Source organism: Tachysurus fulvidraco, chromosome 14 (assembly GCF_022655615.1).
Source record: "Tachysurus fulvidraco isolate hzauxx_2018 chromosome 14, HZAU_PFXX_2.0, whole genome shotgun sequence".
NCBI lineage: Eukaryota > Metazoa > Chordata > Actinopteri > Siluriformes > Bagridae > Tachysurus > Tachysurus fulvidraco.
The window spans coordinates 8,126,677-8,139,311 of NC_062531.1; the positions used below are offsets into that span (position 1 = coordinate 8,126,677).

A 12,635-nucleotide genomic window follows, 5' to 3' on the forward strand; every position below is an offset into this window, starting at 1 on the left:
GAAAACATTAACAGTGGAGCTTTTTGTTTTGGGCACACCTTGTGTAATAGGGATATACCATTAGTGATAATGTGATAATTTGGACAAAACATACTGTATGGGCATATGGTGTTGGAGAATCCAAACAAAAAAAACAGCATATTCTAAAAAAAAAAAAAAAAAGAAATATTACAATTTCCCCAAAACAGCCAAGCTGTCATTGTGCGAATGTTTCAATTTCGAATGAATCCGCATCAACTGGAAAATTGTTCACTTTTGATAAACGATGGAATAAAACAGTTCTTGAGTCCACATTTAGACTCCTGGGCCGTGTATGTGGCATGAGCCTGTAATGAGGACTCCCTGTAGATTAACCTGCTGAAGCGGAGCACAGTGTTCGTGTGGGTTTTATTATGGAAGCACTAATCCAGAGAGGATCCATGCAGGAGCAGGACTGCGAGCCAAGGAGAGCAGTGGGAACCTGCTGGGATCAACTACAGACCTGCTATTTGCAATCCCATAGTCCTCCCCTTCTCTGTTCTTTCTCTTTCTCTCCCCCTGTTTTTTTTACAATGTGTTTATTTACTGAAGCTGTCCTGCCAAGGATGGCTGTTTAATTTCCTCTGGGACGGACACACTAATACACCAGAGAGAAAGAGACAGACAGAGAGGGACAGACTGAGACAGCAAAAATGGAGTAAAGCCAAGTGAAAAAGGGAGAGACATAAAACGGAAAAAAAGACTAGTTGAGACATCTTTTAGATCCCTTTTCTCACTTGTACAACTGTGTGTGTGTGTTTGTGTGTGTGTGTGTGTGTGTGTGTGTGTGTGTGTGTGTGTGTGTGTGTGTGTTATAACAAGCAGCACAGTCCTGCACCTCTCTCTATGGAGCTTTGATTCAATAACACAGCGACCACCATGAACTTCATACAGTGTGTTCCTTCCTCTTAAACATATAAACGTATACTTTACAGTACAACATGAAGAGAACTAAGCTGCTTATAAACAAGTGTGACAATATAAAACTTTGTTCTAGCTGCGGAGTGAAATAAACACACACACGGGAGCCTCGGAATGATGCGACTCCCAAGATCCTCACTTTTAGTCTGACCACAATATATTGTAGTCTTTTAAACCACTGCAGGATTTACCGGCAAGCCTTATTTCTTTACGTGAGCCTCACCTTCAGCTGCTGTGAATGATTCCACATAGATATGCTTAAGAGCTACACTTCTCAGAATCAGTTTGTGACCATGACTCAACCTTGCTTCACTGCATAATGTAGCCTGGATAGTGTACAACTGTACTTGTGTTAAAAACTGGTGGATCCAAACACCAATCTATATATACCAATCTGGCCACGACCGAGGTGCCCTTGAGCAAGGCACCGGACCCCCCAACTGCTCCCCGGGCGCCGCAGCATAAATGGCTGCCCACTGCTCCGGGTGTGTGTTCACTGCTGTGTGTGTGTGTTCACTGCTGTGTGTGTGTGTTCACTGCTGTGTGTGTGTGTTCACTGCTGTGTGTGTGTGTTCACTGCTGTGTGTGTGCACTTTGGATGGGTTAAATGCAGAGAACGAATCCGGAGTATGGGTCACCGTACTTAGCCATACATCACATCACTTTCACATTCTCACTATATAATCAAATCAGGCATCCAAAAAGAAAAAAAAAAGAAAAGTAAGGAAAACACGCACACACTTGTGTGTTCAATAAAGCATAGCAGTTGGTACAGCTTTTACTTCTAAAGCATCCCTTTTTCCGTTTTGTTAGGAATCAATGCAGACACACATTAAAGAAAACATTGTCTGATAAAGAGAACAACTAGTTGCGACAGTATAAATAATTTTATACCATCTGTTCTACTCCTTTTTTCCATTTTCTTTGTTCTTTTATCTTTTAACGTTCCATGTTTTGTCTTTTTGTGCTTGCTTTATTTTTTCCACCAGTTGTTAGGTCTTTTTTATCAGTTTTATTTTGGTTCAGCTTTTGTTATGCAATGTTATTTATACTTCCTTTTTTTTTTCTTTACTCCTTTTGGAGTACTGCTTTGAGAATATTTGGACTGTGACAGAGGCAACCTGATTTAACGCTTGGACAAAAGGAGTGTTACCTTCTTGTCTCCTGCAATGGGAACAGAGAAGACATATTCCAGCTGGAAGACCAAGCTGAAGGCTGGGTGCCTTATCATTCTCAGCTCCACGTTACCACGTAGCATCAGGACAGCGCTGGAGTACAGAAAGACAAAGACAGACAGACAGAGAGAGAGAGAGAGAGAGAGAGAGAGAGAGAGAGAGAGAGAGAGAGAGAGACATAAATGCTCAGCACATGCATTATCAGCCAGCAAGACTCAAACTGTGTGTGTCTACCACGATTAAAGAGATCTATTTACTGTGGTGACTCACAACAGATGCTCAGAGTCCTGATTCATTCATGTCTGTTATATCACAATAAGTAGTCTGCACCACAGTCGTACCCTTGTGCTTCAATCAGTACTACTTTTTTCCACGTAAATATTTCCATTATTATTTATTTATTTATTTATTTTCCCCCAAATTGCCTCGCATGGATCAAGGGCATGGCTCTGTATTGTGATAAGAGTCTGTACTGTATTAGAGTAAAAGTAAAGCCAAATTAGTCAAATCTTAATGAATGGGCAGCCTGGGTGACACAAATATATGTACAGCCTTGTTTTATTTTTCAGCTCATTGTATTTTGCAGATTTTCTTTAAGGACACCTCAGTACTTGTAGGATATTCTCTTCAATATAAAATTCAACATTTAGTCTAAAGAGCTGAGGTGTAATTGACCAGGTGATGAGCCATATCTGTATATTCCCCTAAAATAAAGCCTGACATTTAGGTTAAAGTGTCTTATCTTAGTTTTGTCAGACTATAAAATCAGATGACAATCCTTCAGTTTCTTTTCTAACCATGACTTCCATTAAGAGAGCATAATGTGGCCTTTATTAAGAAATGGCTTCTGTTTCGCTTTTCTAACTTTTGGTTCTTTGGTAAGCGTAAGGAAAAGTCTCAGAGGTTCTGAACTTCCACTGTGTTCTTTGGGATCTTCAAAGTTGCAGGAATGTTTTGTTAAAATCCTCCGATCTTTGCCCGATTACAATAAAGATCAGAAGTCTGAACTCATGACTTCAGTAAATCCCAAGGTAAGGTAACTCGTATCCCACAAACAAAGCACATCCATCTGAAAGCAATGAAAGGATGAAAAGGAAAAAGAAACACTTTACCATATGGAAGGTGAATACTTTTTTTTTATTATTTATTTATATAAATGCACTATACATGAGCGATCGGGGTTTGGTTTATTTTTTTAATTGAAAAGCAGCACTGCCTTCGTAAAGCACTGAAGCAATGCAGGAGTATTTAAACTATTTAAAAGCTACTTTTTATTCAGCTGCATTTTATATGGACACTGTTTTGTTAATCTGTGCATGTAAACTAAACATGGCTTTAACAAATTAAATAGTGCAGAGAGAACCAAACTCATTAGTGGCTAATCGAGCCCAGCGTGGAAAGAGCTATGAGAGATTACAGTAGTGCACGAGGCTAGGATCCCACTCTTAAACAACCACTTGGCACTAATGAGGGAAATAATTGACTCATGCATAAGCAGGAAGTGTACTGAAATAACTACATGTGAAAGCTGGTAAGCTTGTTCAGTGGTAGTACTTTGTGGTAGAAATTATTATCGGATAAAGTCGGCGGTGGCAGCTCACTGGTTACGGATTTGGGCTTTTAGCTTATCGATACATATGGCATAAAGTGAAAACCCAGCCTCGTGTATTTCCTGTGCAAATTTGAAGTCTCTTTGGATAGATAATATCAACCAAGTGAGGTAAATATACATGCTCTTTTTTTTTTTAATGGAGTCCCCATAATTATAAGAATATGGGTGGGTGGGTGTGTTATCTCACTTAAGTGGAATACATTTCTAAAGAGAGGCATGCAGCATATCTCCGGGGTCTTCAGGAGTCAGAATTTAATATGCATTTAATTAGTGGAAGTAAATATATTAAAGTGGGTCTTAGCCCTCTTTGGAAAGTGTAGTGAGGTTAAGGGAATTCCTTTACACACACATGGAAGTTGATAGTGCTTTCTTTCTTTTTCTTCTTTTTTTTTTATTATTATTATTATTTTTTTTAGGACTCTGGTTCAGCCCCTCAGGGGAAGGCGGAAAAGAAGAGAAAGAATTTGAAATACTCTACAAAACGAATGCTGTTACAATCTGCCATGGCTCTGCAGTAGACCATACAAACAACCTATTGGTTTCCAAATTGGATACATGAACACAGATGTGCAAGAAGAAAGATAATGAGGAAAAATAATTAGTAGAGTGCCATATTAAAGTTTGGCACAATTAGTGCTACTATACGTCTGCAGCGTGGAAATCTATTAATTCCCCCAAAACACCTGTCATGTCTCAGTCATGCATGACAGTTTGGCATGCCTAATTTGCTCCCAGCAGTCTGCTTTCACCTTTCTTTTGTGCTCTTTCACGCTCTTTCACATTCTCTCTCTCTCTCTCATATACACACACAGAGTCATCAAGATGGCGGCAGTGTCGAGCTGTAAACATATCGTTAATTAATCACATTCTCTGCTCGACACCCTGAAAACTGAGTCTGCACCTCCATGCCGGTCTCCTGCACGGTAAACTAGCCGTGAATGACAGGAGGCTGTGGTTGGTCTCCCGTTAGCACGTAGCTGCAACACGTTTAGGTGTGAACTACGAGCTCTCACACGTCAGAGGCGAAGAGCTGAAAAGGAGTCGTGAGAGACGACATAAGGGAGATGTCAGTTCACTGTCTCTCTACAGTTCATCTTCTCCTCATCTTCATCAGGTTTTAAATATAGCCCTGTTTCCAGGCATGTTGATGCACGCGAGCTTTACGAAAGGCAGAAGTTTGCTGTTCTGTTCTTGACTTTTTCACCTCGTGGCATTTCTGCCGGGCTGACATCCAGCGAGAGCTAATGAAGCAGAACATAAAGCAAAGGAGGCTGTGGAGGGGATCATCTGGCCAAAGTGAAAAGCTGTGAAAAGTGCACTTCTGAAATCAGATTAGGTTTGCTCCATAAATTATGTATTGCTCCCACTGAAGTTGTTTAACTCACATTGAATTCATATCTGAAATAAGTCTTATAAGATGTGATGAATAAAAGATTGTGGCAGTGGCAAGTCAGGTTACCTTTGGGCTTGTGCATCACATGGGTCTTTTCTCTACCTGTGCTGTATACTCCAAGTCAGCTGTGCTACAGTATGAACATCATTCTCACTATTATCCTAGTACTGTATCGAACGTTTTTGCTTACTCTTGAGCCCTTCTGATAAGTTTGCAGAACACATCATTCAAATTCTGCTCTGAGATATTTGGTGTTCTCAGAATTTATATATGGTTCTCTTATGTACGCATCTCACGCAGTAAGGTTATATCATTCAAAATTTTGTACAAAAAACATGCAAACTGTAGCACAAATCCTTGATGATAATGTGCCAGAAACCTGATGGTGACCTCGCCACCCATGGCTGGATGCCCAAAAGAGCAAAACCGGCTTTGTCCCCTTGGTGGGAAATCTGGACTTGGTCTCTCCCTTCAATCATACATGCAGAATAGGATAATACGCACCATCCTCAAAATGGATTCATGTAACCTACAATATATTGTGTGTAGGAATTTGAAGAATTTTACAGAAATTGTAATTGTAAAATTGTAAAGAAATTGTAAACCTCAACTAGCTAGAGAAGCATGTAGAAACTTGATGACTAAAATGGCAGAGCATTAAAGAAATAATTAAAAAAAAATTATTTAGGGCCACAGTGGTCTTTTTTAATATTGAAGACCTTCCAGAATTTACATATCCGGTGTAGGTTTTGGTGAAGTTGGTTATTTGGTGAAGTTATTTCCTCACATAGGTTCTCTTAGCACTGCTATGCTGATGACACTCAACTTATATTCTCGTTCCCTAGCTCATATGCTAAGGCTTCTGCATGGATCTCAGCATGTCTATCATGATCCATGATGATAGCTCAGTTGAAACTCAATCCCAGCAAAACTAAACATGGCAGGTGATTCATTTGCTCACATGTTGCAAATATAAGAAAATGACTCTCATGTTGTTTTCTTCTCTACAACATCAGAAGGATTTGGCCATTTTTGTCCACACAGACTGCTTAAGTACTTGATTCATTTCTTATCATTTCAAAACTGGACAACTGCAGCTCACAGGTCTACCTGTGGACGCAATTTGTCCTCTGCAAAATGATGCAAAATGCAGCTGCACGACTTGTTTTCAACCTGCCTGAGTTCTCACACACCGCCCCACTGTTGCGCTCCCTCCACCGGCTTCCGGTAGATGCCCGCATAAGATTTAAAACACTGATGCTTTCGTAGAAAGCCAAAAATGGACCAGCTCTCTTACCTCAAAGCTCTTATCACTCCTTGCACTGCACCTCACACCCTCAGAGTTACCAGCAATGCTCGACTGGTCCCACCATCTCTCATGATAAGAGGCAGGTATACAACAAGACTGTTCTGTTCTGGCACCAAGCTGGCATCAAACTACCCTTAGATGTCTAAACAGCTGAGTCACTGGCTATCTTCAAACAACGGGTGAAGACCTACCTCTTCCTGAAAGACTTGAACTAGCACTTTTCCCTGTTTGTTGTGTGTGGGGAAAACACAAAACAAAACAAAAAAACAAAAACAAACCCTGAACAGTGTTTAGATTGATAGTTTAAGCCTGTAAATTAGTAAACCAGTGTACAGTATTTTCCGCACTTTAAGGCGCACCTAAAAGTGTTAATTTTTCTCAATAATCGGCCGTGCGCCTAATAATCCCGTGCGCCTTATGTGTGCACCGAGTTCCAAAAACCTGTAAAAATGTTGTTGTGCGACTTTGCTAAGCGCTCCGCTTGATTGACTGTCAGACCGTTTCCCGCTGACACAGGGACGTAATACATACACTACGTATGCTGGCAGCAATAAACCAATCAGAGAACATTACGTAACACGTACAGTACGTACGCTTACCTCCGCCATGCCTCCGGTAGGTATAACTACCGGTATGTTGCAAAACAACATTTGTTTCTTCCTAACCATTATGCGCTCCACACTCCAGTCCAGTAGGTGGGCAGTAAATGCACCTCAAGTTGGTTTGCCATCTACCAATAAAAATCAGATTCTTACGAGGCACAATTCAAACTACAGGCTATAGGGAATAGAGCAGCTGTGAAAAAATTCATCAATGAATCTTTGGTTCGAAAGTGGAGGAAGCAAGAAAATGTACTGCGCCAAGTTAATAAGACACAGTAGATGAGGACTTTGTGGATTTGTGGGAGAAGATTGATTAAAAAATAATGTGTGTATTGTTAAATAGTAGAATAAAGTTCAACTAAACTCACTGTTTTGCTTCTGTTACCTTTTTTTTTGTAGACCGTATGTTTTAGCATGCGCCTTATGTATGGGTTAAGTACAGACATAGACCCCGTAATTGAGACTGCGCCTTATAATCCGGTGCGCCTTATGGTGCGGAAAATACTGTATTCATCGATAGAGACTTAAAAGCACTTTTATATGTCGCTCTAGATGAGAGTGTCTGCCAAATGCCGTGAAGGTTCAAATAAATCTGGGCTTATCTATCACCAGCCCACTGGTTCTGAGTAGTTTTGAATTTCCAGACACATTAACAGAAAGGAATTTTACATGTTTTTGGAACATTGACCCACCTGTTTGTTTCTGTCGAGCTCTGTTTGAGGCCAGTGCTTCCTTCAGACCTGGTCTCTAGCACCATCAACTGAGGTCCATCCACCCAGCCCAGGCCGTTATGGACACCAACGTGCAGCCTTCTCTCCTGCACCACCACTGAAGGCACCTCTGCACCCATTCCCTAAAGAGTGAACCCGCACACAGACATGGATGAGCAAACATCACCTTATCTCTACTCAAAACCTATTAGCAATGCAATTACATTTAAATAATTGTTTCACATAAAAACATTTCTCATTATTGATGACAGCTACTACAACCATGTTAGTGCTTATATATACTGTATATACACACACACACAGTATATATGTATATCCATGCTGGTAATGTTAAATTAATGCTTGTAGCCATAATGCACATATGCAGTGCTAAAGATGACAATTTTAAAACACAATGTTATGTATTTATTTATTTGTTTGTTTGTTTGTTTATTTATTTATTCATTCATATTGTAACAATACACAACCTCTATACTATTTTCTGTAATTAGGACTTGGTTTTAACACCTACAATGCCTTGCATAAGTATTCAACCCCCTCAAATATGTCTTCCTTTTGTAACATTGTGACTGAAAACAAACTTAATTAGGACTTTAGGTGATGAATTTCCAGAAAATCTCCCTGACAAATAAGGAGGAAAAAAATCAAAGGGGTTAATATTTATGCAAGTTACTGTATATGTTTTGGGATGGTTTTTGGTAGGAGAAAAATTGTAAGGGTGTAGAAATAATAAACACGTGTGCAGCACACGTGACAAACATACTCAATGTGTGTGTGTGTGTCTCTCTCTCTCTCTCTCTCTCTCTCTCTCTCTCTCTCTCTCTCTCTCTCACACACACACACACACACACACACACACACACACACACACACACACACACTCAAAGCATCACACATATGCTCTAAGTGTGTTTAGCCCACAGGGGCATCTCCTTTGGCAAGCCTTGTTTGTGCTTAATCCTTGGAGGGAAATGGGGCAATGTGTGTGTGTGTGTGTGTGTGTGTGTGTGTGTGTGTGTGTGTGTGTGTGTGTGTGTGTGTGTGTGTGTGTGTGTGTGTGTGTGTGTGTGTGAGTGTGAGAGAGAGAGAGAGAGAGATGGTCGCATGCTTATGCTGAGATCCTGTCAGCTCTGTCCTCTGGGTTTCTCTGTGCTTTATCGATCACCCCTCTCTTCTGTTGCTCATCACAATAAGGCTTCTACACGGTTAGAGGAAGTGCATGTTGTAGCACTGACTGAAGAGAGAGAAGCGAAGTGGAACACAGCCAGAAGAAAAACAGAGCCATTTGCATATTTATGTAAAACAGAGTTAAATAAAGTTAGTCTACATGGACTTGTCTGTTTTTATTGAAATCTCAAGAATTGGACCATTTCGTTACACCCCAGATTTGCAGACTTGCTGCCTGCCAAAAAGATTCTTAATTCAAAACTTCTATTGGTTGATAAGTACTTATATAAAGACAAGCTTTAAATGCATGAATCCTTCGGCATACAGTGCTTTAGCCCATTGAATGAAGATAGTAAAACCGTCTGTTTTCAAAGAAAAAAAAAAGCATCATGCTCCTCAACACTTATTCGATACTGTGAATATTTTGGTGATAAATAAATGTATCAACAGTTACCACATTTGTAATCAATTTATGTGAATCAGCTGTCAAAAAAATCTACTGTATGAGAAGAAGTACAATAATATAACCCTATTGTACATCATGTGTAAATTACATCCATGCATGCTGACCAATCCGAACTAAGAATACAACGCTACTGCTGTACAAGTACCTCCATTGTTCTGAAGACTAGATTTCTCTGGGTTTGTAAGTTTGCCTAAACAGATGTAAAATAGAGAGAGATGCTATTGAGAAGCAACAAACCCTGAAATCAAAACCGGTTGCAACGGAGATGAAGATTGGCACAGTTTCATAGACAGCTGACATTTTAACCATTCGAGTGCATTTAAGCCATCGTACCATTCTGCAACATTAAGCTGTTTGTATTCATAAAAAAAAACAGTTTGCAGAACTGAAGAAGTAATTCTGTGGCAATAAAACCTTTACGTAAAGAAAATTCTTACAGGTTTAAAACGTACATAAGTACATCATTTCTTTTTTTTTTTAGGAATCTTAAACTATGAACCGTGGAATAATACAGTAAATGCTATATCTAGATCTCAGCTTTAAATATATCTTTCCATGAAAACTGCGTCCTTTTTCAACAACGTTAAGCAAAAAACATGGCTAAGGAACCCAACACAGTTGACTAAGCCCTTGCACTTGTCCATTAGTCAATATCAAGCCATGTTTGACAAATATATTTGTGAAATAGGACACCGCCTCCACCACAGCATGGATCTACAGTCAGACACCTGCTGCTGCTAAGATGTATTAACTGCTAAGCTCAGTGGCAGAAGCAGTCGGAAGTTGTTTATTCACAGTGGTGGGTTTATGTGAGGCTGTGTCGTAGATGAACATCGTTTCTCCAACACGCTTCTTCCGACTGCTTTCTAACCAAGCCTCCCACATACCCGTGTCTCCAATTAGTACTGTACATCCAGAGCTGTAGGGAAAGTCAGCGAACACGCCCTACGCTATACCGTCATCCGGGAACCCAGTTCGGTGAGTTTCGAGTAGATGTTCAAGAATATTAGATGTAAAGCAACTTCACATGTGGTGGTTCAAAATCTGCAGTTTAACAAAGCAAATTCCAAAGCAAAGAAACCAAACTGAAAAAGATGGGCACAATTAAATAAAACGGTTTACATATTCTTTTTTTTTATAGTCTAGGCAAACTAGGCATCTCTCAAACCCCAGTCATTTCTATACAGTCTATAATCATAACACAGATCATCTTGTTTGTATAAATGGTATAACAGACATTGGTGTGTTTTAAAGTGTTCCAGACAAATGGCTGTCAATCAAGCATGTTCATCTTATTTTGGATCCAGAGCCTATACCAGGAACATAGGGTGTCCAGCACAGAGCACAATGCTCACACCCGGGGGCAATTTAGTATATCCAATCCACCACCACATTCAAACCCAGGATCCTGAAGCCATGAGCCGCCCTCAGTACCCTCTGCAACACCATTAAACCTTAACCGTTTTTCTGCTGTTTGGGTAATTGAAATAGTTTCCTTAACATTTGATATAGCACTTACGTTTGGCACCAAACAAGATTTTTTTTCCCTTTTGATATTTTGTACTCTGATCTCTGGGGCATTAAAGTGTTCTAGGAGCAACATCAAATAATTAAATCAGGGAGTGTTGTGACTGGCTTCAGCAATTGGCCTGCCACGAATGCCAGCAGTTTAAAAGAGCAGCAGAGACTCAGTTGCATTAATAAAGTCATTAGAATTCATAATGCTTTTTGTATTTGGCATTCCTCATAAGTGAGACAGCCTTTTCTTTTTTCCGTTTTGTGAGATTTCCCAATAAATCATAAGAGAATACAAAGAAAAGGACGCACACTTCGGTGGAGAATCTTGCTGTTATTTGCTGCTCCCAAACCACAGGACGAACGAGGTCTGTATTTATTGAATGGTTTAATTAAAGAATTGACATTTTTAAAATGTTGTCTGTATCTATTTAAGGATAGGGAGTCATAGTTAGAGCAGAAGATGCTGACAATCATAACAGCTTACATTTCCGATTATTTGCAGGTTGCTACGCACTGCTTCCTCCACTTATCACAGACAATTTCCTCCCGACAGGAGGGCTTCACTCAGCGGTCTCCAGACACCAGGGATCAAGTAGAAAGATGCACGCATCCCAAACATCATCTCTTCCTTGCATCTGTAAAATCACTATGACTGGCTGTGGTATACAGTTCAGAAGTTTCCCAGGGCCAACACCACAAAATAAAAAAACATATCAGTATGATGCTAAATAATTCTATTACACTATTATTAGTAATATTATCAGGAGTTTCTGGGTACTCGTAGCACTTTATTTAATTCACCAACTATTGAAAGTCTATAAGGGATATTTATTTTTTTTTTTTTTAAATAAAGCTTGCTAGGAAGGTTTACAGAGCATCTGATGGAGACTAGAGGTGAATCCGATTGGCCACCATTAAGAGTCATACGAACAGGATGTTTTTACTTTCATGCAGTTAAACATAAAGCTCATAGGACAAAGAAAGACAACGGTCACTAAGGTGAACGTGAACGACGCATTTAATATGATGCATTGACAGCTTTACATTATTTAAATTCATATTTACAGTAGTTACTGCCTGGTCAGGGTTGGTTTAGATTGACAAAGTGTTTTCAATATTATCTGCAGAGTGGGAGTTCACGTCCTGCTGATCTCACAGGGTGCAAAATTGATGGCATACTTTCTCTCTCCCCCATTAATCTCAGTGACACTAGTCAATCATTGTCATCTTTCCACTATGTCATACTAGCCCTTATGCCTTGTCCTGCTTGCTTGGTAGCTATTGTGCGATAGGTAGGTGAGAATCAGTCATTTTTAGGCATAAAGAAAATCTATTTTAAATCTAATTCCATATATCTGGGGCTTTCTATACACTGTGTTCCATTCAAGATCTATAATTCATACCGGTTTCTTTTCTCCTATATTAAATTTTATTGTAGCCTTCAGAGGTTTCACAGAACGTCACAGGCATGCATTTTGCCAAGGTCTTAATAAATCTAGACATTCTGAGCAGCAGCAGGACACTGTAAATCAGCTTCTTTTTACAGTAGAATGTATCTTTATATAATATGCCGGTCATGTCGTTCACAGGAAGAACAGCGAGCAAGAGAGATATGAGAGGGAAATAAAACAAGGTTTGATGTCGGTAGCCTATCTGTTACATCTTTTTATTTCTTTTTTTCTTCCATTCCTCTTAGCTGCTGCTCTCTCTCTCTCTCTCTCTC

The 12,635-nt window shown here is 39.7% G+C and overlaps 1 protein-coding gene across 3 annotated transcripts in view; it reads right to left on the reverse strand.

The window, feature by feature from the left end:
* The window catches only part of nphp4 (nephronophthisis 4), a 169,421-nt gene that overhangs the window by 98,375 nt on the left and 58,411 nt on the right, over positions 1–12,635 (reverse strand). For all 3 annotated transcript variants that reach the window (XM_047799914.1, XM_047799912.1, XM_047799915.1), the window contains 2 exons: positions 7,723–7,883; positions 2,093–2,207 (listed from right to left, as the gene is read on the reverse strand). In XM_047799914.1, coding sequence (XP_047655870.1) covers positions 2,093–2,207; positions 7,723–7,883 — 276 coding nt within the window. The remainder of the gene's footprint in view (positions 1–2,092; positions 2,208–7,722; positions 7,884–12,635) is intronic.